At 40.9% G+C, this 26,795-nt stretch overlaps 2 protein-coding genes and 1 non-coding gene across 4 annotated transcripts; 1 reads left to right on the forward strand and 2 right to left on the reverse strand.

Moving 5' to 3' along the window:
- The first annotated feature begins 219 nt into the window (after positions 1 to 219).
- TRNAC-GCA (transfer RNA cysteine (anticodon GCA)) lies at positions 220 to 291 on the forward strand. Its single transcript has one exon. It is a non-coding gene; the product is annotated as a tRNA-Cys (tRNA).
- A 495-nt stretch (positions 292 to 786) lies between these two features.
- On the reverse strand, positions 787 to 6,251 carry LOC126629367 (elongator complex protein 1-like). The gene is made up of 5 exons (XM_050299391.1): positions 5,958 to 6,251; positions 5,531 to 5,867; positions 2,198 to 5,240; positions 1,626 to 1,724; positions 787 to 1,533 (listed from the first exon to the last, which is right to left on the reverse strand). Exons 1-5 carry the CDS (start codon positions 6,114 to 6,116, stop codon positions 1,218 to 1,220), a joined length of 3,954 nt encoding a protein of 1,317 aa, XP_050155348.1. The 5' UTR covers positions 6,117 to 6,251; the 3' UTR covers positions 787 to 1,217.
- Positions 6,252 to 7,273: 1,022 nt separating this feature from the next.
- Positions 7,274 to 25,704, reverse strand: LOC126629366 (uncharacterized). 2 transcript variants are annotated; one of them, XM_050299390.1, is made up of 11 exons: positions 25,314 to 25,704; positions 24,688 to 24,793; positions 23,123 to 24,151; positions 22,912 to 23,033; positions 13,966 to 14,127; positions 12,667 to 13,615; positions 11,269 to 11,730; positions 10,922 to 11,196; positions 10,242 to 10,340; positions 10,034 to 10,159; positions 7,274 to 9,531 (listed from the first exon to the last, which is right to left on the reverse strand). In XM_050299390.1, the coding sequence occupies exons 1-11, from the start codon at positions 25,470 to 25,472 to the stop codon at positions 7,756 to 7,758; spliced, it is 5,265 nt and encodes a 1,754-aa protein (XP_050155347.1). In that variant the 5' UTR covers positions 25,473 to 25,704; the 3' UTR covers positions 7,274 to 7,755. The 2 variants fall into 2 exon arrangements, with proteins under 2 accessions (XP_050155347.1, XP_050155346.1); XM_050299389.1 differs by having other exon boundaries at positions 10,871 to 11,196.
- Between the last annotated feature and the right edge of the window lie 1,091 nt (positions 25,705 to 26,795).

Raw genomic sequence — 26,795 nt, forward strand, 5'->3', positions numbered from 1 at the left:
ATTTTCAATTAAAAAAAAAGAAAAAAATAATTCCGGTGCCAGGAGTTGAACTGGAAACTCTAAACCATGAGAATGTATTGAGCTACACAGGACGATTGTGCTAAATCGTAAAAGAAAACAATATTATCCTTGGTTTTCTTAGGTATCCGGGATGTCCACTATACAACTTTAATTACCTATGGATATATAAGTAAACTTTGCAGATGTATTTCCATCCAAGGGTCCATAGCTCAGTGGTAGAGCATTTGACTGCAGATCAAGAGGTCACCGGTTCGAACCCGGTTGGGCCCTTTTTTTGTCATTTATTTTAATTTTAATTTTTAAGCTTTTTCCTAATACTCCAATATATAAATATACCATAACAATGTTTTTCGTACTTCCTGTAATCCTGATTCCCACTAAGTCAACATTCCATTTTCACCTTCAATTCCCCCCCGCCCCTCTTTTTTAAAAATGAAAACTCTGAGTTTTAACGAAAATAACAAAAATGTGTTGTAACTGAATAATATCATGATTGACTTTTTAGAGTAAAAATATATTTTTTCGTTAAAGTAAACAGTATCAGGAGTGTAGTTAAAACTCCGTTATTAAACCCGTTTTCCGATTTTTAAAATTATCAAGCATAAATTTCGAAAGAAAACTAAAACTTCATTAAAATGTCACAAGGCCAAGCGATTGTTAAGTTGAGTCTAGTAACGATCTTGTTATTCCAATCAGAAATCCGGTACTACAGAAACCGGGACGTTCTTGAATTCCTCAGAAGACATAATTTTACTGGTTAGTCACAAAGAAAACCTAATTTAAACCTTTTAGTTTATTACAGTAAGTATAACATAATCAAGTGCCTGATACAAGATCCAATAAATGAAAAACACTCGGATGGAATTGCCTTTCCTGACCCCATTCCTATACCCTTCTTCAACCAGCGTCCAGACGAGATGACACCACGCGCGCAACTCCACACAGCTGCAGATACCAGTTTATGCGTATCGACGTTCATGACAATTTGGGACTGGACAGGAGATCCGAAATCTGGAGCATTCCATTGCAAGGGAATTTGCAAGCTACCATCTAAAGAGATGTCAGATTTGCCTAAGCTTCAAATAAGCTCCCATCGGCAGGCATCACATGCACATTTCATCCGCATAACAAGCATGTCCAACAAGCTGCGTCTCAAAAGATTTTGTAGGTATAAATAAAGTGACCAAACTCCCTTTTTACGGGGAATGAAATACCTTACACCGCCAGAAGAAAGCCTCGGAGTTCTGGACTTCACTTCTGATAGTTTGTGTGTAATGATCCAAAGTCTGTGTGCGCTCATCTATGATATCACTGGATATTGTATCTTCAGTTAGTTTGACTGCTGCCATATGAGACAGTTGAAGGTTTTCCACAGCCCTCTGCAGCTTCCTTGCGGTTTCAACCTCGCCAAGCATGACAAGCGAAAGCAACAAAGATTTTAGCTCTTGCAAAGCTCCAGTCGTTAGAGACATTCCCTTCAAGTGGTCAGCCAGAGCCAGTTCCTCACCAGGACTAAAATGTCAAGTAGTTAATTTATTAGCAATTGTTAGTGACCAGGAAGAGTAACAAGATTGGAAAATGATCTCTTATAATAACAAACATACCTTCCGGGACGGATTTTCCCTCTTTTTCTCTGGCGCCTGGCGTCTCTTGCCTTGCTAGCTGCACTTGATCGGGCAGATGTACCAGAGCTGAACCTGGTCCTGTACATGAGATTAGGAAACCAATTAAAGTCTGATAGTACATACCTACAGGCATTGAACTCAATGTGAGAACCATCCTCCACAATACGATCTTTGAAGAAATGGCTCAAATATAAACTGAAATGCAACATTCCAAAGAAGTTAATGGAAGAAATAATGGAAGGCGAAAAGAAGTGAGGGGAGACAGCAGCTGTAACCATCCTCAACAAGACGATATTGGCTGAAACAATATATTGCATATGTGCGAGAACGAAACTAAGCTATCGACTGAGGTATAAGTTAATAAAAAGTAGAGGGAAAGGGTGCCCCGCCATCTGGGTCCTTGCACAGAAGTGATAATCAACATATTATGACCCTCTGATGGAGAAAGTTAGCTACACAACTATAAAAAAATTAAAAATTAAAAAAAAAAACAAGATGCAAAACAAGCCACAATGGCAAAGCTATATGACAATAAGATGTAAAATACATACCCTGTGGTGTAAGCACTCATTCCACTGAAATTACTGCTAGCTTCTGAAGCAGTATCATCATCAAGATCAATCATTGACCGTTCCTCTGACTGGATTTTTGCTGCCAGAAGTAACCTTCTTTGTCTTAAAGCCAAGTAGCGAGCCAAGTACTTCCCTACTTTCTCCAAACCTTCCTCATATTCACCAACAAGCAAGCTTGCACATTCCAAGGATGCATTCTTCACATCAGAGACTAAATCCTGTCTATTGTGCATAAAAGCGACTCTCAATGCTTCCTCCCAGTCCCTTGCACTAATCAACAAATTTGTCCCATTGTTAATGTCACCACAGTACTCCAGAGCAATTTTGGCTGCTTCCCTTGGTTTACCAAGTGCTTGAAGTTCTTCACAAAGCTCATGAGCCATTTGCATAATCTCATCTTCACCCAGTTTTAGAAGCCCAGCAACTGTAAGCACCTTACTCCAATTACCACAAACATGGTATGACTTCAAAGCCTTTTCCAAACTGGAACAGCACAAATAAGTGGCGGCAGCATCATCGAAGCATTTTTCACCACTAAGATGGTCTCCCCAGGCCTCGAGGACTTGCTTCTTCTTGGCAGGATCAGCAATCAATTGAAGTCCCAAGGGGAAAAGATGAGGATTTTTCTTCATCAGGTTCAGAGAATCTGCATAACAAGTGTCTCCCGCAGAAACAATGTGCTTGAGAGCTTTCTCAAACCTGTGCAGCCTAAGGTCAATGTTATAACGCATCAAAGTAACTGGCATAGATTCCAATTCCTGAAGAAAAGGAAGGAATTCTTTAGGGTCCCGCTGAGAGTTCAATGCCACCATAGCTGCAAGGTTCAAATCGTAAAGGCCTAAAGCAGCTTCATAAACAGACTCAGAATCAGATAACCAAAGGAGATGCTTCAAAGCCTCTTCAGCAGAGGGGTACAACATTCTCCTTTGGTCATTGGAACCTGACAATTCCATTTCACGGATAACTTTTATTCTCTCCAAAGCCTCATCAAGTGCAGGGGGGTCGCTACGAGCTAGAGTGGTTAAAATGCAAAGCTCCCTTGCAGGAACTTCCTGCGAATGTTCCTCAAGAGCTCTCCTTATGGCCAGAAGCACAGAAGATATCTTGTTATTAGAATCAAAACCCTTGGAGTCATCTTTAGCTTCTTTCGGGAAGGGTAGAGAAATAAAATTTTTATACAGTGTCTCTGTAGTGTTTTCATTGTTTATAGCACAAACAAACTCAGTTATGTAGTTCAAATTATTAACCTGCTTGACAAATTCTGAAGCTGATTGGAGAAACACTTGCCAACTACAATAGTCAACAATAATATTGAAATCTATCCTATGCCGCCTCACCATGAGAAGTGCATCTCTGAAACGCCTCTGTACCAATGCATTGCAAATAGAAGCCAGGACCAATTTTCTTGGATAAATGGATTCTAGGTTCCCCCGAGTTGTTTGCAAAATAACAGCAGCTTCATCTCCATGCAGAACTCCAACAACTTTTGCACCTCTATCCCATATGTTTATGGAGTCTCCATGATCTTCTCGTTTCTTGTTACCAGCTTGGATGGATTTCTCGAATTTTATTTCCACCTCTCTATGCAATATATCTGTGATGTCAGCAATAAAAAGACAATCCTGCTTAGTTGCCAAAACTAAATGCGTGATCACTTGGTCATCCAAATTTGAGTACAAAGAGAAACTGTTGCAGTTGTTGCATATTATCTTCCCATTGACGTGCAGCCTACAGCTCTCATCAAGGCCAAAAATTAAAGGTTCCAATGGCCCACTGTTTCCAACTAGAACCACACTCATAGAAGGGCAAGTTGATGAGAAACTCCAATCCTGTTTTGGAACTCCTCTAGGAATGCCGAACTTGGGGACATACTCGCAAACCTTTCCACCATCAAATTGGACAAATGCTGAACCTTTTCTAGCAGGATTAGGAGCAATTGATATAATCATCTCTTCCAGAGAGCTTTGGCTGGAAACTTTTGCATGCCAGCCTGAGCATGTCACTGAACCAGGGGCATGATTCTCAGAACATACAAGCTCAATTTCCTGCAAATAAAAGCCAGCACCATCCGCACTTGATGTAGTTCGAGATAAATAATTACTATGACTGAACCCATAGTGAGAAACAGCAAGAATTTTATGTGGGTCCAACCATGTCATATGCAAAAAAGAACCAAATGGTGATTCAGAAATGGATGCTTCAACAGAAAACTCTTTGCCTTCTAATTCTTCCCAAGTATCAGTGGCAGGAAGCTCAACGACACATAAAGAACCATCTGATAGAAAAGCAGCCACACAGTTCTTAGAATTCTTGGAATAGAAAGCGAAGTCTCGGACAGCACTGGGGAATTTAAGGCTGAATAAGTACATGGGTGGTGGCATTAGGTATAAAGAAAAAGGGGTTACAAGTATCTTGGAGTCATCAATTACTAGCGCAGTTGAGACATCCATCACAGCTGAATTCCATATGAAGTCGTATGATGTAATCTGGCCACCAAGAGTCCAACATAATAACTGCAGTGACTTTGTTGGATTCCAGACAAACCTCACACCATCCTGTCTTGGGTATCTAACTTCAGATTTTAAGTACCAGTGGTTGTTACTGAAATACCAAACCTTGACACAGTCATAGTTTTCACATCTGACAACAGCAGCAAGAAGATCTGAACTGCAATTCCACTTGAGAAATTCTATGGTTGCATTTGTTTGCTCATTGATGCTAAACAAGTTTCTTTCTAACCCATTTCTCTCAAAGAAAACTATTGAGGGGCACTCATTTTCTGTTTTCCTATCATAAACAGCTGCAATTTTTGCTCCACTGGGCATCCAGTCCACAACTGATCCCATGAACGACTTTGATTCAGAAACAGCATGTACTGCTCCTGAATGTCGCTCCCAAATTTTAAGCCTCTTAACCAAGGATGTTGAATCCTGCACCTCACCTAGTGTGACAAAGTACTTCCCATCACCTCGCCAGGAAATAGGGCTTTCAAATGTGAACTTAGAAGATAATTGCTGTTCACCTGAAACCATAATTTTTACCCAAGTCGCTAAATTTTCCAAATTAACAAAACCCATGTCATACACAAAATATACGTGGACACCAACAGAAACCGCGGAATTCCTCCAAGTAAGGAAAGGAGGTCATGAGGCTAAATATAAAATGATCAATAAATTACAAGTTAGTCCTAACTCTGATTCATATGATTATGTTTTACCAGACATTGCTGTTTCTCAAACAATTGGCAAACACTAGGCACTAAAGCAAAACTGAAAATCTGAAAATCGATGAATAATGGAGAGAGGTCCTTACATACGTGGTTGCCATCTTCCGGTAGATCCTCCAGCGCAGTCTCGTACAACAAATCCCAATCCTGAGTCATAACCAGCACCTGCCCAGACCCAGTGGTTATGGCAAGAAGGTCACCATCCGGACTAGGCGCAACGCACTTAACACCGCCATCCACTCCGCCAACAACTTGGGAGGCATTATCATCCACAGAATGCAGCAGCAGAAGCCCATTGCCAGTTCCCACCAAGAGCGCCTCTTTCTCCATGAGGTAACTAAATGAAGTGATGAAGTCCTCGGGATCCAATTCGATTTGATTAACTTGCGCCGATATCGAGGTTTTGCTCCACGCCCTTTCATTCTACACCACAATAATCATCAAATTAGGGTTCCAATTCGAACAGGGAAATCCAACAAGCATGTATACAAACATATATAAAGGTATATACACCTGGATGGAGGAGAGGTGAGTGGCGTAGATGTTATTGGCGGAGGAAGCGAAGAACAAGCGATTCTGCTCAATGTCGAATGCGGAGAAGAGTATGAGCTCCTCTTCGGATTGTAAGTGGAGATTCAGAGAGACCTCCGAGTAGAGCTTCAGATTATTCATTTTTTCCGGAATCTATGGAACTCCTCAGAGAGAGAGAGAGAGAGAGAGAGAAAGAGAGAGAGAGAGGGAGTTGTGCCCTAGCTAGTTACCAGCTATGGTTGCAGCGAGGGTTTTCAGGGTTTAAGAAGTGAACATCCCTCGGAGAGAAGAAGACGAGGTCGATTATAAGGAATCAAACGACATGTCGTGGTTCTGGAGAGAAGTGTATTTGCTCCTCTGCGACTCTTCTCTGTTTAGTTTTAGCCTTTTTTTTGTTTTGACCACTAGATTTTTAAACTATATGACATGGTTGTTGATTAAATTATTAAGTGTTAATTATGATGTATCATTAATAAAAAATAGGAGCATTTTTGCTCACCACCATAAATTATGGTGTATGCTCACCATACACTTAATCAATTGACACGTGTCATTTTACTTAACTCTAGTTAACTTTCACATTAAATGTTAATTTTTCAATTTTGAGAAAAATTAACCAAGATTAAGTGAAATGACACATGTCAATTGATTAGGTATATGGTAAGCATACACCATAGTTTATGGTGATGAGCAAAAATGCTCCCAATAAAAAATAAGCACATTTTTTTATTTGATTTAAAAAATTAGTTTACTTAACATTATCCAGAAATGATTTCAATTTACAATTAAGAACATTCAAACTTGAGTACAAGTTGTACAACGGTGCAAGCACATTGCTATGGCCTTCTTTTTTACAAACGATAGGGGAGAGGAGTGGGCTTAGCCTCACAATGCGCTAGCAATAATGTGATTCAAATTTGTCTGTGACGAAAATCGAACCTAAAACCTGTCACTTAAAAATGAAAAAAAAATACAACTAGACCGTAGTACAAAGTAGCTAAAAAATTGTTATCTTTTATTTTTAATCAGAATCATTTATTTTCACTACCATTGAATAATGCGTACCATTAAAGCGAAATCCCGCAAACTTAGCAAATGCCCTCAAACTTATGACCTACCTAGACTTTGAATTTCCTTCTCTGTGTAATCCTTTAAGAAGGCACCAAATGGATTCAAACCAATTGTAAAAGATTAGTGGCACTGCTACAAACACATCAACCATCTCAACTCATTTATCTAATTAGTAGTAAAACAAGGATTAATAGAATTGATTAAAGCTGGTAAGAGAAAAACAAAAGGAATTCAAGCCATATGCATTTCACTTTCCGCTTCAAGTACAATATTCTGGTAAGCTACTTCGAACTAAAACAACACAAAGGATCCGGAAAGATAACAACATCATCAACTATAAACCTACATATGTAAGTAAACTATTAATCCAAAAGAGTCGCTGCATCTCCGATTGCAGCGATTCCTCTGCCTATATCGTTTTCAATGAAATATCCGCCAAGTGAAGTCGGTGAGAGCTATATAGTTATAACCTCTTTGATCGTGTACTCCTATCCTGTACAAAGCTTCTGTGGTTCCTAAATTTCACATTTAACATCTCATAACCTTCTGTCAGCAAAAACGGCAACAGAAAATCAACTTGCCAAAGATGTTAAATCTAGCACCGTCTCATCTACATCCACCTGCTCCATGCTATCAAAACTGGCACCCCCAAAGCTTTTTACCAAATGCCGATCCAAACAGACGGCCAATACACATGTAAGGAAGAACCCTAACTGAGTTGTATACCTTTTTCTTTTGCTGCTTCCACGACAGCATTCGCATTTCCCGTAGTCATCATAGAAAGTTTTTGGTAGGACTTCCACAACTTAACAGAGAAAGGATATACAGATAAAGCTCTCTCATGAAACCTCTCAGAAATAACCTCCACGCCAGCAATATTGCCCAAAGTTTCCGCAGCTTCAACCCATACATTCTCCGGTGGAATTGGGACAGCATGTAAAATTGCACTGACCAAGTTCGAGCTAGCCCAAAACAAAGCGCTGAGAGAAGTAACATCGCCTGCATTGCTGCCGCTGCTTAACAGCTTACATACAGAAACAGCTAACTGATAGTTGGATGGAGTTATGTCCAAGATGGCTTCAACAAAATCCACCAGATTTTTTTGCTCACCGAACTTTTCCGGTAAAAGAGATGGTCCATACCATACTTCAAGAACCAAATTCACCAGAGAAAAATCAGATGAAAGTGGACTGAAGATATTACCGACTAGCTGCCGGACTCTTGGCTTCTTGATGTTGTTAACGAAATTTCTTGATAATGGCTCAGAGGTAGGGAAAGCCTGAGAAACACCTAAATAGTGCTCCAAAATCTTCTGTATGCCACTTATGCAACCATTCTCCTTTAACAAAGATTCATCAGTAAGCATAAACGATGCATGTTCTCTAACACAATGCTTCAAGAATTGTGGAACAGCAGCATTCAGTGCCCTATCAAGGGCTGAGCGAGCTTCAATGTAGTCATTCTGCAAGAGATTGTGCAGAGCTAGATTAAGATGTCCAAACATTACGTCCATCCGATTAGGATTGGAACCGAGTGCCTGCCGAACTGAATCTCCCAGAGAGTTATTTGAGTTAACATGTTTCATTCCATCCAATGTACCATTTTGAAGATAGTGAACTTTCCAATCAGAACGAAACCAGCGGTCCAATACTTCTTTAGCCAAATCAAATCTTCCATCCTGAAGGGCACACTCAACGTATTGATTCCATACACACTGGATTCCAGGGACTTCTTTTGGCCACTCAGCAAGGGCTTCTTCAAATCTCTCAAAAAGCGAATCCCCGGGCTCATGTTTATGTGCCCGAGCTGATATTAAAACAAGTTCTAAGCAGGATGGGTACAAAGTAAGATATTTATCCAAGAGGTTCCTACATCTTTCTAAGCTGTCAAGAGCTGCCATGCACTTTAAGTGGTTGAGAGCAATGAAATGTGCCAATTTGAGACTAGATTCACTTTTCTCAAGTGATTCAATTTTCATGTATGAGTCTACAGAACCTACTACTGTTTCCATCAGCATGATAGCCCTCTGCTTCTCATCACCTACTAATTCCATGGAAGGCCATTCAAATTCAGAGAGTTCTTTCTGACATTCAAACTGCTGCAATACAGCATCAGGAAGTTTCCTGTAAATAACCAAGTAAACACAACAAACCCCTAATATACATTTGTCATAAATACTTAGGCATGTGAGTATATTAGAGAGCGAGAGGGAATTAGGGTCATCAAAATTTTCAGCAATGGGGAAGAGTCCAAAGACTTTCTGAATGGCCTTCTCAATGTTACCAGACATGCATAAACAATCCATCATTTGGAAAACTAGGTCTAAGATGCATGCACTAGCATGCATTCCATCTATGCCAGAATCAGGAGCATCGCGGCACAGTGTTGAGAGGGCGACATCATATGTTATCAACCGGTCGTCAAGCTGCACCCGACTGTTGATGCACATGAGCCAAAGTTCATAAGATCGATCATTGTATTTTACCTGAAGAACAAGAGGCAAAGTGTTTCCAGGCAAAAGTTTCAATTTCTTATCTCTAATGAAAGACAGAAAGAACATGCTTAGAAAGAAAAGAATATGCCCCTAGATACTAACACAAAAGAAAGGAAATGAGTGCAATAAAAATGAAAATGGAAGTAGTCGAAAGCTAGAAAATGAAGCATATGAAGGCATCAAATGAGTTATTGTTAAGCATATAAATGTATAAAAACAGTTCAAGGAAAAATTGCTCAGAGAAAGGCGTTGTCCCAAACCAATCCTACCATGCCACGTGGGATGCGTGATAGGTTTGGGTCATTGCCACCTTGGCATCCCTAATTCATGCAAGTAGTTCTCATACCTTACAGGCTAACTGAGAACATATAGGGTTGCCTGTATGGCTGTAATACCTATAAGGGTGTATCCGCGAAAACATGCGGAGACTGCCCCCAGTATTCATGCTCCATAAAAGATAAGTCATAAGAGTAGGAATTATGCAACAGCGTACCGCACAGGAGAACATGTCATCTTTCCCTACTGACTTCATATTGCTATAGTAAATAAGAAGATAAAAAATCCAGAGAATAATGGATGTTGGTTCTGCCTCAAGAGCTCGTGACAGCACAGGGAGAGCCTGCAAAACTCAAATACATAAGATGACAGTAACTGAAGCCGCTGAAAACGGTTATATTTAGGTCATACACCACAGGAGTTACCTTTCTCATGCCCTCAAGTTCATTAGCCTCCTGGCTGAAAATTAATAGGGCAATCTCCAGGTATTGATCATTGTCACCCAAAGCTTGTGTGAGTTTATCCTACACCAAATTTAACAAGAAAGTTAGCGTAACAAAGATAACGGAACAATCACATAATAAGATTCTTAGACATCAGCATGTCACAACAAAAATAAAAACTAGGAAGAGGGGGCAGGGGGCGTCTTGATATGAGACACTCCAAGGAAATTCTACGAAGCCTCATCTTTTAAAAATAAATAGAGCTTACCCAACTGCCAAGAATTTTTCGTAATATTACTAAACCCCTGCCTCAAATATTTAAATAATTTTAGAGAAAAAGTTCAAAGGGGAAGATAGAGAACTCAATCTAAAACAGCGAAACACTAAACAGTAATCTAAAACAACGTAAACACTAAACAGTATAACAGTCCAAGCTTATATAGTGAATAGAAGAATTGAGATTGTTAGAAACTTATGACTAATGAAACCCAACTAAAGAAACTCAAATAATTTACAGCACCTAAACACCAAGTATATAAACAGTATTAGCATGCAATATTAGGCACATGAATCACAGAAAAAAAAATTTTGAGCAGAATCAATAAACAAACCACTCCTCCGTTGCTATTCTGGAAAAACGATGACTGTCTGTTCAAACTCACAGGGGCCTCTATGTGACCGTCATTTCCATGCAAGAATGGTACATCCGCAGAAATATCTTTCCGAAACAAATTTGACAACACCAAGAAATGGCTGAAACACTTTTTCCAGAATTGTCCATTTCGCCGTGCTAGAACAGATTCATATGAATGCAGATCAGTTTTCAGAATACCTAAGCCAACTAGATAAGTTGGTGAAGATATTACATTGCGATACAAGGGGGCTTTTGTTGAACCATCACACTTTTTTCGACGCAATGTTGATCCAACCTGACAATCTGTGAACACATTATAACAAGAATACAAGAAAGAAAATAAAAGTTCAAACTTTATGATGGGATTGCTCATACCAGCACTATCAGAGTTATCATTCTGATCTTGATACAAAGTTGTGTTATAGTCCCTAACATGTTGCCATGGACAGTCATCATTGTTGCATTTTCCTCGAAGCTCATACAAGCAGAGTGGCCAAAAGGGATCAACAGCGGGACCAGTGCTATAAGATCCAACTTCTCTTCCAGATAATTCTACCAGAGTCTCTTCCGGTGGTTCTACCATGGCACTGCTGGAACGGATATTCTTGGGGTTGATACAAGTTGGACGTTGTTGACTTCTAGCTTGAGGTTCTATAAAACTTTTTGGGCATATAACTTTCATATACCCAAAAGCAGTCCTTAAGATGTTACCTCTGAAGTAAAACCTATCCTCAGAATATAAATTGGAGTGAGAGTTCACAGAAAGATTTTCGACGGAGTGCTCTCTTTGAATCTCAAGAGGAGGCTCGGAGGAACTTTTTTCGAGCCCATCCATTCCTGTAAGTAAAATCAGAAAATCAAAGAAAAAAAGTGACGCAGAGCAATAGAGATCAAGTATAAGCTTCTTATGCTCAATGCCTACTCTGTGCCAAATGTATTCCCACTGTTTAACTTCATGACAATCATGCATAAGTTCTGACTTGAGGTAACACAAACTGATAGTTTTGGAAGCCATAGTATTAAGTAGCAATGAGTAAGTATTTCAAAACTCACACTATCAAAGTAGTTGTGTAAAATAGGCTGGACGGGCACAAGCACTGAAAGGTGCCAGCACAGCCTTGTTACAGAAACGACACAGGTACAAAATGTGTCAGTTGGCACGAGCACAACCCAAGTACTGTGTGAGCCAAAGTTTTGGGCCTGTTAGGCAGGCAAGCTAGGACGCCGCTAGGACGCCACTCAGACCAAGCAGAAGCATAAGCACAAAATTGGCCTCAAGCGGGCATGACTCATTTAGAAATTGTTTTTTTTTTCAAAAAAAAAAAAAAGCAAATTCAAATGTTCAAGCAAAATACTTTTAATATCTAATTATAGATTAAACTTTGGCTCGCACTGCACATCAAGCAAGAAAAGTTTATACCCAAAAGATGGATGGCTAATATTATCTGAATTCAAAATTTATATCAAACTGCATGATTAAAGAGCAAGACTATATATGTGATTCAATTGTGGGATGTCACAGAATGTGTACTGAGAGATGCACATCTGCATCATGCAAGCCCTCAGGTTATGCATGCATCCAAAAGATTATAAACGAGATGATTTAGTCAAGTTCAAGATGATAAAAACACACATTGACCATGTAATATAAACTAAAATTAATCTACTAAAGAGTCATAAATAATCAGCTCCACTGAAAATAGAATCAAAAGTTCAATAAGTGGACTTCTTTTTTCCCCAGATATAGAAAGATCAGCTCAAAAAGAAAGTTACCTTCATCATCAGATTGTTGATTCTTTTCCACTTCAGAGAATGAAAAACTCCCTTTAATTTCTTTGGTTTTTTCCGTTCTGAAATCATTTTCAGCCCCTTCTTCCACTGAAAGTTCTGTGCCATTACAAGAACTACTATTCTTTGACAATGTTTTTGTACCTAGCTTTGCAAATAGTTTAGACCTCAACATTCTTTCGAGAAGCACAGGATCCTGGGAGTTATCAATGGACATTTTTCTATTTGATTCCTGATCTATGTCCTTTTGCTTGTCTCCAAGGTCCATGTCTTTAGGTTGAGCAGATTCATTTTCAAATGAATATCTCTCATCATCATTATCTGCTGAATTATTCGGTTCATTGGAGGGAGAGGACACATCTGCGCCGTTTTTGCCTAGAAGAGGCAATGGCTCTGATGTACTAGCATCTGGTTCGCTACATGGTTCTGACCCCATGTTTTGTCCACCCAAATGCTTGTATGAGGTGTTGTGAGCACTGTTAACACATTGGATGTCTGAATCACACGCTGCTGGGTTAAAACCACTATGCTCAGGATGCATCTGATGGCTTGATGTAGGTACTAGATTCACATTTCTAGTCAGGTTATTAGCATGATCCAACCCAATTCCGGCTTGGTCATTCTGCCTTAACGACCATAGCAAACTGGAATTGTCCAAAATAAAAGACCTCAAGTTGGCAGAATATACTTCTCTTTTGCGGTATAGATCAGAACACCTAGCATTGGCCTCAAGAACATCCCTCTGTGCTTTACGATAAGCTTTCAGAGCATTTCTTTCTTCAATTTCACACTTTCGCCTGTGTTCTTGTGCTTCCTCCAGATCCTTGTCCAATGTTTCCTCAATTTCAAACAAGGAATGTATATCTATGTCTCCCCGTCCTGTAACCTTTGCATTACCAAAACAGTTCGAGAGGCTTGCATTGTTTAGAAATGCCTAAAGGAAATTAGAAAGAAGGAATATTAATATAATTAACAAAGAACGGATAACAATCAAGAAAAAATATACAACCAGACTGATGAAGTGGATTACTGGTTCATCCATGTTTATCCTTTTTAGGACTTGAGACTTTGTAATAGCTTTATGATTTTTATGTTTTTTTCCTTCTCTATTTACCTCTAGGTGATTATTTGGGACTTTTAGGGGTTTACTTTGATCACTTCCTCAAATTGCTTTGTATTTCTCTCTTCTCTTAGTTTTTTTCTTTCCAGTTAGTGCTCTACCCACTCTACATCACAGACAGATCAGATGCCTCTAATTTCTGACATAGAGACCAGAAAACAAACCTGACATATCTTGGAGGAGGGATCAAGCTTCTTGTCATTGGATGTGACTTCCTGATGGTCAGAACTTCTCATTATATTCTTTCCGGAGGTTGATCTGTTCAAGAAGGAACCTGGTTCTAGAAGGCGATCATCCCCATGTGTATGATTCAATTCCATAGTCTCCTGTAAAGTAAAATATATTAATAAATACATACATGGTAACCTTTTGAAAATGAAACACATCAACAACAACAACAACAACAAAGCCTTTTCCCACTAAGTGGGGTCGGCTATATGAATCCTAGAACGCCATTGCGCTCGGTTTTGTGTCATGCCCTCCGTTAGATCCAAGTACTCTAAGTCTTTTCTTAGAGTCTCTTCCAAAGTTTTCCTAGGTCTTCCTCTACCCCTTCGGCCCTGAACCTCTGTCCCGTAGTCACATCTTCGAACCAGAGCGTCAGTCGGCCTTCTTTGCACATGTCCAAATCACCAGAGCCGATTTTCTCTCATCTTTCCTACAATTTCGGCTACTCCTACTTTACCTCGGATATCCTCATTCCCAATCTTATCCTTTCTCGTGTGCCCACACATCCCACGAAGCATCCTCATCTCCGCTACACCCATTTTGTGTACGTGTTGATGCTTCACCACCCAACATTCTCTGCCATACAACATCGCTGGCCTTATTGCCGTCCTATAAAATTTTCCCTTGAGCTTCAGTGGCCTACGACGGTCACACAACACGCCGGATGCACTCTTTCCATCCAGCTCGTATTCTATGGTTGAGATCTCCATCTAATTCTCCGTTCTCTTGCAAGATAGATCCTAGGTAACGAAAACGGTCGATTTTTGTGATCTTCGCTAGATTGCTCCGGTCATTAGTGTGGATAAGTATATAAATGGATAGAGATAGGAAAGCAAACACAAGATGTACGTGGTTCACCCAGATTGGCTACGTCCACGGAATAGAAGAGTTCTCATTAATTGTGAAGGGTTTACACAAGTACATAGGTTCAAGCTCTCCTTTAGTGAGTACGAGTGAATGATTTAGTACAAATGACATTAGGAAATATTGTGGGAGAATGATCTCGTAATCACGAAACTTCTAAGTATCGGAGTGTGGTGTCGTCTTGACTTGCCTTATCTGTCTCATAGGTAGATGTGGCATCTTCTCTGGAAGTACTCTTCCTCCATCCAGGGGTGGTATCTTTAACTGGTGGAGATGCACAAGGTAATGTATCAATTTCACTTGAAGCTTACTTGTAGTTTCAGGCTTGGTCAAGCGCGATACAAACCATGTAGTAGGAGTCCCCCAAGTCGCCGAGCTAGGGGGTCTGCTGAAAGAGGTGACAGACAAGGTAAGCAATCAGAGCTCCGACTGATTGTTCACCTTCTCCCCATCTTGCAGCAGCATGAAGGATAAAGAGAAGAAAAATGAGAAGAGATGATATGAGATACTTTTGCTTTTGAAGAAGTAACTTTCCACAGGCTTATTCTTGAACTGAGTTGGAGGGTTTTCTGGTTTCCTCCAGAGTATAAGGCCGACTGAAGAATTTGAGGGTCAAAACAAGTCCATCAAATCTAGAGTACGTTCCACCCTGCTGATATGGGATACTTTTGCTTTTGACAGAGTAATGGATGTATCGGCACGTGTGCTGTTACGCTTGTCTCCACATGCTTCCTTGTATCCTTTGCACTTGCCCTATCTGTTCCTCAAGCAGATGCGGAATCTTCCCTGGAAACATAAGATGATGAAGATGAGTACTCGAGAGCAATGCCAGGTAAGTAATCAGGTAAGGGGTTCCAGGCAGTCAGTTCCTGGCTGGAAGCTTGATTCCAAGTGCTGACTGATTGCTCTCTTTCTCCTTGTCTTGCAGGTAAAAACAAGGCCAAAAGAAAAAACAGGGAAAAAACATGATATGGGATACTCTTGCTTTTAACCCTGATGATATGAGATATTCTTGCTCTAGTATAGCTTGTTTGCAGAGGTATTATCGGGGGGAAAGAAAGCTGAATATTTCGAAAGGCTTTGTTGGGAGTGCCCTCTCAGATATGATGAAGGGTTGAGCATTTTTGCAGGTCTGCCTGTCCGTTGGGGATGGAGGTCGACATATATAGGAGTCTCCCTAACAACAAGTAGTAATGCTATTCCTTTACCCTGCTTGGTCATAGCACGGTAGTGGGAGCTGCCAGTTTCACATGTTTTAACTCTGTCAGAGCACTTTGAAAAAGTGGTCTGTGGTATCTGGCTCTCGAGATTCGGAGAACGATGCCTCTTCGATTTTTGAGAAAGCAATTATGCTGGGGGTCTGACTCTCGAGATTCGGAGAGCAGTGTCTCTTCGATTTTTGAGGAAGTAATCATGTTGGGAGTCTGGCTCTCTAGATTCGGAAGGCGGTGCCTCTTCGATTTTGGAGCAAGCAATCTTGTTGGGAGTGTTGTCTCGAATGTGAGTAAAGGTTGGACATGTTTGCTAGTCTACCTTGCCACGAAGCACAAAGGTTGACACACAGGGACTTTCCAATTATCCAGCAATGGTACTGTTCCTTTACCTTCTCTTCGATTTTGAGAAAGTAGTCATGTTGGGAGTCTGGCTCTCGAGATTCGGAGGAAGGTGCCTCTTCGATTTTGGAGCAAGCAATCTTGTTGGGACTGTTTTCTCGAATGTGAGTAAAGGTTGGGCATGTTTGCTAGTCTACCTTGCCACGAAGCACAGAGGTTGACACACAGGGACTTTCCAATTATCCAGCAGTGGTACTGTTCCTTTACCCTTGTGGGTAATAATATGGTAGCTAGACCTTCAAAATTTATGTGTCTAAACTTTGTTAGTGCTGTTTCTTTGCTATTCTTTTACCTTTCTTGGTCAGAGCGATGTAGTGGGAGCTGCAAGCTTCACGTGCTCAACTTTGGCAGAGAACTTTGGCAAAGTGATTTGTGGTACCCATGAGTTATTGTTGCGTGTGGGAAGTGGGTGATTGAACAGTAAGATTCATGTGCTTTCTACTTCACCAGAAGTCTTCGACAGAATGCCCATAATTTCTGCAAAGCTGAGTGTGCGTGTGACAGGTGCTGACAAGGCTAGAAAAGTAGGTGCCTCTTCGATTTCTGAGATCGGCCCTCGTGGTCTCTGAGCAGCCCAGCTTTTGAGAAAGCGAGCGCCTCTTCGATTGATTCGGAGAACGGTGCCTCACCGATTTTTGAGAAAGCAATCATGCTGGGGGTCTGGCTCTCGAGATTCGAGGAGCAGTGTCTCTTCGATTTTTGAGAAAGTAATCATGTTGGGAGAGTGGCTCTCGAGATTCGGAGGGCGGTGCCTCTTCGATTTTGGAGCAAGCAATCTTGTTGGGAGTGTTTTCTCGAATGTGAGTAAAGGTTGGGCATGTTTGCTAGTCTACCTTGCCACGAAGCACAGAGGTTGACACACAGGGACTTTCCAATTATCCAGCAATGGTACTGTTCCTTTACCCTCTCTTCGATTTTTAAGAAAGTAGTCATGTTGGGAGTCTGGCTCTTTAGATTCGGAGGACGGTGCCTCTTCGATTTTGGTGCAAGCAATCTTATTGGGAGTGTTTTCTCGAATGTGAGTAAAGGTTGGGCATGTTTGCTAGTCTACCTTGCCACGAAGCACAGAGGTTGACATACATGGACTTTCCAATTATCCAGCAGTGGTACTGTTCCTTTACCCTTGTGGGTAATAATATGGTAGCTAGACCTTCAAAATTTATGGGTCTAAACTTTGTTAGTGCTGTTTCTTTGCTATTCTTTTACCCTTCTTGGTCAGAGCGATGTAGTGGGAGCTGCAAGCTTCACGTGCTCAACTTTGGCAGAGAACTTTGGCAAAGTTATCTGTGGTACCCATGAGCTATTGTTGCGTGTGGGAAGTGGGTGATTGAACAGTAAGATTCATGTGTTTTCTACTTCCCCAGAAGTCTTTGACAGAATGCCCATAATTTCCGCAAAGCTGAGTGTGCGTGTGACAGGTGCTGACAAGGCTGGAAAAGTAGGTGCCTCTTCGATTTCTGAGATCGGCCCTCGTGGTCTCTAGGGAGCCCAGCTTTTGAGAAAGCGAGCGCCTCTTCGATTTCTGAGATCGGCCTTCGTGGTCTTTGAGCAGCCCAACTTTTGAGAAAGCAAACGGCTCTTCGATTTCTGAGATCAACCCTCGTGATCTCTAAGCAGCCCAACTTTTGAGAAAGCAAACGCCTCTTCGATTTCTGAGCAGGCGCCTCTTTGATTTCTGAAGCTCCGTCGAGTGCAGATTTTTATAGAGGCTGGCATTAAGTTCCAAAGAACACTTGAATCTCCACCAGTAGAAGCTTCATTCTTGCACTTCTAAGATCTTGATTTGTCCGACCTCTTCTCTCTTCAACACCTTTGAAAATGTCTGGCCCCTCCGACCGTCGTTTTGACTTGAACCTTGTTGAAGAGGCAGCCCCGCCTTCTCCAGACAACATATGGCGCCCATCCTTCGTCTCCCCAACTGGTCCTCTTACCGTTGGGGATTCCGTGATGAAGAATGATATGACCGCTGCGGTGGTGGCCAGGAACCTTCTCACTCCCAAAGATAACAGACTACTTTCCAAACGGTCTGATGAGTTAGCTGTTAAGGATTCGCTGGCTCTCAGTGTTCAATGTGCAGGTTCTGTGTCTAATATGGCCCAACGCCTATTTGCTCGAACCCGCCAAGTTGAATCATTGGCGGCTGAAGTGATGAGTCTCAAACAGGAGATTAGAGGGCTCAAGCATGAGAATAAACAGTTGCACCGGCTCGCACATGACTATGCTACAAACATGAAGAGGAAGCTTGACCAGATGAAGGAAACTGATGGTCAGGTTTTACTTGATCATCAGAGATTTGTGGGTTTGTTCCAAAGGCATTTATTGCCTTCGTCTTCTGGGGCTGTACCGCGTAATGAAGCTCCAGATGATCAACCTCTGATGCCTCCTCCTTCTAGGGTTCTGTCCAGTACTGAGGCTCCAAATGATCCCCCTCCGGTGCCTTCTCTTTCTGGGGCTCTACCGACTGCTGAGACTTCTCCTAAGCAACCTTTGTGAAGGCTCCCTCTTGTGTGTTTATTTTGACTCATGTATATGTACATATTTGTAGCTTATCGGGGATATCAATAAATAAGCTTTCCTTCATTTCAACGTATTGTGTTAAATACACCAAAGCCTTCTTCGCTAAGTTCTTTGAATTTTCTTTTGTTGAAGCTTGTATGTTGAAGCTTTCTGAGTGGAGCATGTAGGTTGGGGTAGTGTTCCCTTAATTTCCCGAGTGAGGAAAACTTCTTGGTTGGAGACTTGGAAAATCCAAGTCACTGAGTGGGATCGGCTATATGAATCTTAGAACGCCATTGTGCTCGATCCTGTGTCATGTCCTTCGTTAGATCCAAGTACTCTAAGTCTTTTCTTAGAGTCTCTTCCAAAGTTTTCCTAGGTCTTCCTCTACCCCTTCGGCCCTGAACCTCTGTCCCATAGTCGCATCTTCTAATCGGAGCGTCAGTAGGCCTTCTTTGCACATGTCCAAACCACCGTAACCGATTTTCTCTCATCTTTCCTTCAATTTCGGCTACTCCTACTTTACCCCGGATATCCTCATTCCTAATCTTATCCTTTCTCGTGTGCCCACACATCCAACGAAGCATCCTCATCTCCGCTACACCCATTTTGTGTACGTGTTGATGTTTCACCGCCCAACATTCTGTGCCATACAGCATCGCCGGCCTTATTGCCGTCCTATAAAATTTTCCCTTGAGCTTCAGTGGCATACGGCGGTCACACAACACGCCGGATGCACTCTTCCACTTCATCCATCCAGCTTGTATTCTATGGTTGAGATCTCCATCTAATTCTCCGTTCTTTTGCAAGATAGATCCTAGGTAACGAAAACGGTCGCTCTTTGGTATTTCTTGATCTCCGATCCTCACCCCTAACTCGTTTTGGCCTCCATTTGCACTGAACTTGCACTCCATATATTCTGTCTTTGATCGGCTTAGGCGAAGACCTTTAGATTCCAACACTTCTCTCCAAAGGTTAAGTTTTGCATTTACCCCTTCCTGAGTTTCATCTATCAACACTATATCGTCTGCGAAAAGCATACACCAAGGAATATCATCTTGAATATGTCCTGTTAACTCATCCATTACCAACGCAAAAAGGTAAGGACTTAAGGATGAGCCTTGATGTAATCCTACAGTTATGGGAAAGCTTTCGGTTTGTCCTTCATGAGTTCTTACGGCAGTCTTTGCTCCTTCATACATATCCTTTATAGCTTGGATATATGCTACTCGTACTCCTTTCTTCTCTAAAATCCTCCAAAGAATGTCTCTTGGGACCCTATCATACGCTTTTTCCAAATCTATAAAGACCATGTGTAAATCCTTTTTCCCATCTCTATATCTTTCCATCAATCTTCGTAAGAGATAGATTGCCTCCATGGTTGAGCGCCCTGGCATGAACCCGAATTGGTTGTCCGAAACCCGTGTCTCTTGCCTCAATCTATGCTCAATGACTCTCTCCCAGAGCTTCATTGTATGACTCATTAGCTTAATACCCCTATAGTTCATGCAATTTTGTACGTCGCCCTTATTCTTGTAGATAGGCACCAAAGTGCTCGTTCGCCACTCATTTGGCATCTTCTTCGTTTTCAAAATCCTATTGAAAAGGTCAGTGAGCCATGTTATACCTGTCTCTCCCAAAACTTTCCACACTTCGATTGGTATATCGTCTGGGCCTATTGCTTTTCTATGCTTCATCTTCTTCAAAGCTACAACCACTTCTTCCTTCCGGATTCGACGATAAAAGGAGTAGTTTCTACACTCTTCTGAGTTACTCAACTCCCCTAAAGAAGCACTCCTTTCATGTCCTTCATTGAAAAGATTATGAAAATAACCTCTCCATCTGTCTTTAACCGCGTTCTCTGTAGCAAGAACCTTTCCATCCTCATCCTTGATGCACCTCACTTGGTTTAGGTCCCTTGTCTTCTTTTCCCTTGCTCTAGCTAGTTTATAGATATCCAACTCTCCTTCTTTGGTATCTAGTCGTTTATACATATCGTCGTAAGCCGCTAACTTAGCTTCTCTGACAGCTTTCTTCGCCTCTTGCTTCGCTTTTCTATACCTTTCACCATTTTCATCGGTCCTCTCCTTGTATAAGGCTTTACAACATTCCTTCTTAGCCTTCACCTTTGTTTGTACCTCCTCATTCCACCACCAAGATTCCTTTTGGTGTGGGGCAAAGCCCTTGGACTCTCCTAATACCTCTTTTGCTACTTTTCGGATACAACTAGCCATGGAATCCCACATTTGGCTAGCTTCCCCCTCTCTATCCCACACACATTGGGTGATTACCTTCTCTTTGAAAATGGCTTGTTTTTCTTCTTTTAGATTCCACCATCTAGTTCTTGGGCACTTCCAAGTCTTGTTCTTTTGTCTTACTCTTTTGATATGTACATCCATCACCAACAAGCGATGTTGATTAGCCACGCTCTCTCCTGGTATAACTTTGCAATCCTTACAAGTTATACGATCCCCTTTCCTCATTAGAAGAAAATCTATTTGTGTTTTTGACGACCCACTCTTGTAGGTGATCACATGTTCTTCTCTCTTCTTAAAGAAGGTGTTGGCTAAGAAGAGATCATATGCCATTGCAAAATCCAAGATAGCTTCCCCATCCTCGTTTCTCTCCCCAAAACCATGGCCACCATGAAAACCTCCATAGTTGCCTGTCTCCCTGCCCACGTGTCCATTTAAATCTCCTCCTATAAATAACTTCTCCGTCTGAGCAATTCCTTGCACCAAGTCTCCAAGATCTTCCCAAAATTTCTCCTTCGAACTCGTATCCAACCCTACTTGAGGTGCGTACGCACTAATCACATTGATAAGTTCTTGTCCTATTACAATCTTGATTGCCATGATTCTATCTCCTACCCTCTTGACATCTACAACATCTTGTACCAAGGTCTTGTCCACGATGATGCCAACACCGTTTCTCGTTCTATTTGTGCCCGAATACCAAAGTTTAAACCCTGAGTTTTCTAGATCCTTTGCCTTACTACCAACCCACTTAGTTTCTTGTAGGCACATAATATTTATCCTTCTCCTCACCATAACTTCCACTACTTCCATAGATTTCCCCGTTAAGGTTCCTATATTCCACGTTCCTAAACGCATTTTGCTCTCTTGAACTCTACCCTTCTGTCCTAGCTTCTTCACCCTCCCCCGTCTAATAGGATCAAAGTACTTCTTTTGTGTGTCCCGGGTAAAGTTGATAGGAGCATATGCTCCCAAACAACTTTGAGTGGAGTCGTTCGAAAAGAAGTTTCTATGGCCCCCTTGCTCGTTTAACACTGCATCCGGGTGCCGATGGAGATACAGCGACCCTTGCTCACTTATCACTGTGCTCGGGCCACACAGCGCGCCACTTACGGGTGACGCCCTAGCTTTAGCACGATTTTGTTCTGGATTCATTTTCATAAGGATTCGACGTGATCATGGAGTGCCGGCTGTCGACTACCTGACGCCCTCCCCCTCCTCCTTTTAGTAAAATGATGTTTTACAAACTCATTCACAATGGATCAAGGCTCAGCAATATAAACTGCTTCACAAGTACAGAAAAGAGTTGACGGGACAATTTGGTGGATTAAGGTTAAGCTATAAAAAGTTATAAACTACACTGGAGGTATTAACTCTTCTCCGTGTACAATTCAGTGTTTTCTGCAAGCCAGAAATCACTATTATGGTAACTTAGACACCAATTTCATGCTATATTGAAATTTCACAAAGTGCAACATGAGAGACACATCGAACACAAACAGCAAAGATGGCTGCACAAGTTTTACCACCAATGAAAGGACATTTCAATTATGAAAGTTATACTAGGGCAGAGGTGAGGAAATAATAAAACCTACAATATAGGAAAATTAAATTAATCAGCAGCAGTACTGCAGTTATTAAAATATTCACTTACTGAGTTCTTCGGCAAATTATTGCAAGTCACACTTTCTGGTGATGTCACCTTGTTTAGTGTAGAAGGATCCACCAGCTTGCTCTTCCTATCGGATTGGATGACTTTAATATTGATGCCAGCACCTGCAGGAAGAAAAAAGAAACAAATTATCTTGATTGATAAGGCATCTCTAAACAGAGTTAGTTTCAGAGAGAGAAGGCAAGATATTCACCATCTTTCACTCCACTATGTATATTTTCTGATGTAGCAGCAACATGTTTATCATTTTGATTTTTCCATTCTACGATGCTTAACTCTGTTGGACCAGGAATTCCTTTCTGGCCATGATCAACCTTAACTCTGTTCATTGGACCATTGTCCTCCGCTGCTGAGACTTTTGATGATAAAATAGATTTTGTAACAGGTACATCTTGTGGTCCTTGAACACTTGGCTGGGTGGAAAAAGGGCCACCAACTTTCAAGCGTTTCTTATCTGGCTCTTTTGGTTCTATCTGTGTAACATCAGAATATCTCACACTGGATTTACTAGCTCCATCTCTGTGTTGGCTCGCAGCATTATCGTCCCTACATGTAATTGATTCTTTAGTTCTCTGGGCAGACTTGAGCTTTAGTTCACTTTCCCGGAGTGCAATCTGATGCCGCAAGTCTTGAAGTTTACTGGTGTTCAAGCCCGCACCTTGATCACGTATCTGATGCCGCAAGTCCTGAAGTTTACTATTGTTCAAGCCCGCACCTTGATCACGTCCACGCTCTTGGCTCACTAAATTTTTGTTCATGGAATCATAATTTCTAACTCGAGATCCTTGATTAACTGATGAAGGACCAGAATCCCGAAAATTTGCTCCGCGGATTTTGGACATTGATGAGATAAAAGTGCGATTCATACCCAATTTTTTAGGCATTACTTTGTCCACATTCCTGGCTGTCTGTTGTAACTTGTTTGATCTTGCAAGTGATGAAGTAGGTGGTTTTCCATTAAAAACCACTCCAGTCACATGACTTTTAGTTTCTCTAGCTTTTTCTTTCCTGTGCTCTGTTTCTTCAGAATCACTGTGACTATCATCGTCTGAGAAGTTTATAACAAGATTATCGTTGGACCCCATAGGGGCACCCCATCCAGGTGTGGCAGATTTTAATGGTATTCGGTTTGTATCATTGCTCTTCTGGGATGTAGACTGTATGGATGTTTGGGTTTGAATATCAGCAGAGCTTGCAGGATCATTTCCACATACAGCCTTCCCTGTTAGATTAACATAAATAAATCTAACGAACTTGTAGTACAGGAAAGGAATATTTATCATTAGCTTATATGCATGACTCACTTCACCATACATCATGAAAATAAAACTAATGATAAGTATACAAACCTATTGGCCCAACAAGAAAGATGCAAATGGACTCGTAAATAACAGGTGTAATATGGTGGTCTGGCTTTTTACCACATCATTTAATGGGAAAAGATGCACAAAAAGTCAGTGTCCAGCTCTAGTACAAAACACACAAGCCACCAACTCTGTGTGGGCGTGTTCATTAAGTACAATAGTTTATAGCATCCATGTCTCCTTAACAGATGTGCATTATGTTTTAACCACATGACTACAAGTAAATTCAAATTGGTCAGGGCACGGTATGAAAAAAGATCAGCCATTGCCAATGCCTGTTTGGCACAACGTGGGAGTTCACGTTGATGCTCTATGTAAATTTTCCAACTTAAACAATATTTAAAAGAAAAGAAAGGACGCATCATCTTTCATTGTCACGGCAAGCAAGACTTACCAACTTGAATGCCTTGAGTCAGTTTGTTCAATGGTTGAACAGGCACAGCCCCTGAAGGAGGCACGCTGATACCCGTGGAATGTGGAGCAGAGCAAATAGTATTGTCCTGTGATGTGAGATAGAAATACCCATTTAACACCATCATTATTTTCGCATTTATTTTACAGCAGTGCAGAAAATAATAATAATAACCTCAAAAAATTGCATATAATATCAACATTTTGCTGCAAAACAAAGCACATGATATATAAGGCATGCCCTAAATGATACAAACAAAAACAGACTCAAAACATCACATATTTGGCTAAATACAAATCACTTCACACGAAAAACACCTAAATTGAAATCCCAATTTCAAATTTCACTCATTTTTCACTCCAAAAAGTAATGAACTCATATAAAGATTAAATAAATCCAAATCCAACACTCTTACTCAATCTAACACAGTAGGTTAACCTAGCTTGACTGCATGAGAAATTGATTCAGGAAAAGGGAATTCCCACCTCTTCTCTCAGAAACCAAACAAATACCAATCATACAGATAACATTTACGTACGCTCAGAAACAAACGGAATCGGAACCAAAATCAAATTTCCAAAAACTAGGGTTTGGGGAGATGAACATACGTCATCATCATCGTCGGAAGACAGCTCGCCCTCTTCTCTGGTTTTGGGAGGATCGGAAGAAGGGAGCTCCGAGTTAGGGTTCGCGTTGGGAGGAGGCGGCGGCAGCTCCCACGACACCGTTGGCGTGGCGGCTGTTGCGTCCTCCATTGTTGAGTCCATCTCGCGCGCAAAGAGAGAGACTTTTCAGAGAGTAATTTCGTGGGGCATCTGGAGGAAGTCAATAAATGGAAAGGGGAGGGTCAAGTTTTGCTGACTCTCTCTCTCTCTCTCTCTCTCTCTCTCTCTGTGGGAGAAGGAAAACGCGTCTCGATGGACGACGTGAAATTCACGATGTGAGGTGGGGAGGTGGCTGTTTTGTGATGAGAGGATCGACAAACGGCAATGAGGTCCAGCGCGCACTAAATAGTATTGCAACCTTTGTTTGACTTTCTTTTTGTTTTCTTATTATTTTCAACCTTTATACTCATGTAAAATAACAAAATTGTATTCGAGATCGGCAACGACTGCCGTTTTATTTGAGGCTTTCTATTACCCAAGGATAATTTATATTAAATTGCGGAAATACGATTTAAACACGGAACTTCAGGTGTAAAATGAATGCTCTTAACCAACTGAACTACAAGTTTGTCTACGTTTTACTCAAGCTTGCTTTTCAGGGTCTTACGATGGATTATGATTGTCATGGCTTTTTACTCATCAGAGCTTGACATTTGACTCGACAATTAGGACATGTGTGATTATGCGTCATCTATTTCGAGACTAGTTAGTTATTCTTCTTATCTTTTTAGTCAGCTTGTTAATGTTTCACCTATGATATATATGAACCTGGAGTTTTCTTTCTTTTTTTTGGGTTCATATTGGGTATGTTTCAGTTTTTGAAGCTAAGCTTTTGGTTTAAGATCTGGGTTAGTTTTACAATGTATCTGGAAAATATTTTCGTTGAAGGAGACTCCTAGATTTCGATACTCGAAGGTTGTCCAATGACCTCCAAGTTATTTTATTTTATTGCATTTTTCATCAAGCCAATGTAGTTGATGATGAACGATAACTTTTATTAGACATCGTAAACAACGTTTATGTGGTTGTGCTATCGACGATATATGTGCAGTAGGACATATATCAAATAAGATACAATATTTATGAGGTTCGGCAAGTGTGCCTACATCCTCATAACAGTAACAATAGTATCTCTCATTATCAAACTGAAATTACAAAAGCAATGGAAACAATTATATAGGAATTGTGAGATGTGATGATTAGGAATATTGGTTAGAAATCCTTAAAATTGTGTGCCTCTCCACCGAGCCATTTTTTTTAACTTTGTCCCACACATAAAGATCTATTCAAACCAAATAATGTCATCCATATTTACAACATCTACTTTGTTTTTCCAAATTTATTTTTAGTGTGACTTGTAAGTTATGTCTATATTTATCAATAAGTAAATAAAAATCACACAGATTATATGATTCATATATATAG

The sequence above is a fragment of the Malus sylvestris genome, chromosome 7, assembly GCF_916048215.2.
Source record: "Malus sylvestris chromosome 7, drMalSylv7.2, whole genome shotgun sequence".
NCBI lineage: Eukaryota > Viridiplantae > Streptophyta > Magnoliopsida > Rosales > Rosaceae > Malus > Malus sylvestris.

What these genes read in the sequence shown, in the direction of transcription:
- LOC126629367 (XM_050299391.1), bottom strand. Translation starts at nt 6,116, where the DNA reads ATGAATAATCTGAAGCTCTACTCGGAGGTCTCTCTGAATCTCCACTTA. An exon ending in CTCACCTCTCCTCCATCCAG is followed by an intron (nt 5,868 to 5,957) that starts GTGTATATACCT and finishes ATTGTGGTGTAG; the next exon opens with AATGAAAGGGCGTGGAGCAA. An exon ending in GGAAGATGGCAACCACGTAT is followed by an intron (nt 5,241 to 5,530) that starts GTAAGGACCTCT and finishes TTATGGTTTCAG; the next exon opens with GTGAACAGCAATTATCTTCT.
- LOC126629366 (XM_050299389.1), bottom strand. Translation starts at nt 25,472, where the DNA reads ATGGACTCAACAATGGAGGACGCAACAGCCGCCACGCCAACGGTGTCG. An exon ending in CTTCCGACGATGATGATGAC is followed by an intron (nt 24,794 to 25,313) that starts GTATGTTCATCT and finishes CTCACATCACAG; the next exon opens with GACAATACTATTTGCTCTGC. An exon ending in ATAATTTGCCGAAGAACTCA is followed by an intron (nt 14,128 to 22,911) that starts GTAAGTGAATAT and finishes TTTACTTTACAG; the next exon opens with GAGACTATGGAATTGAATCA.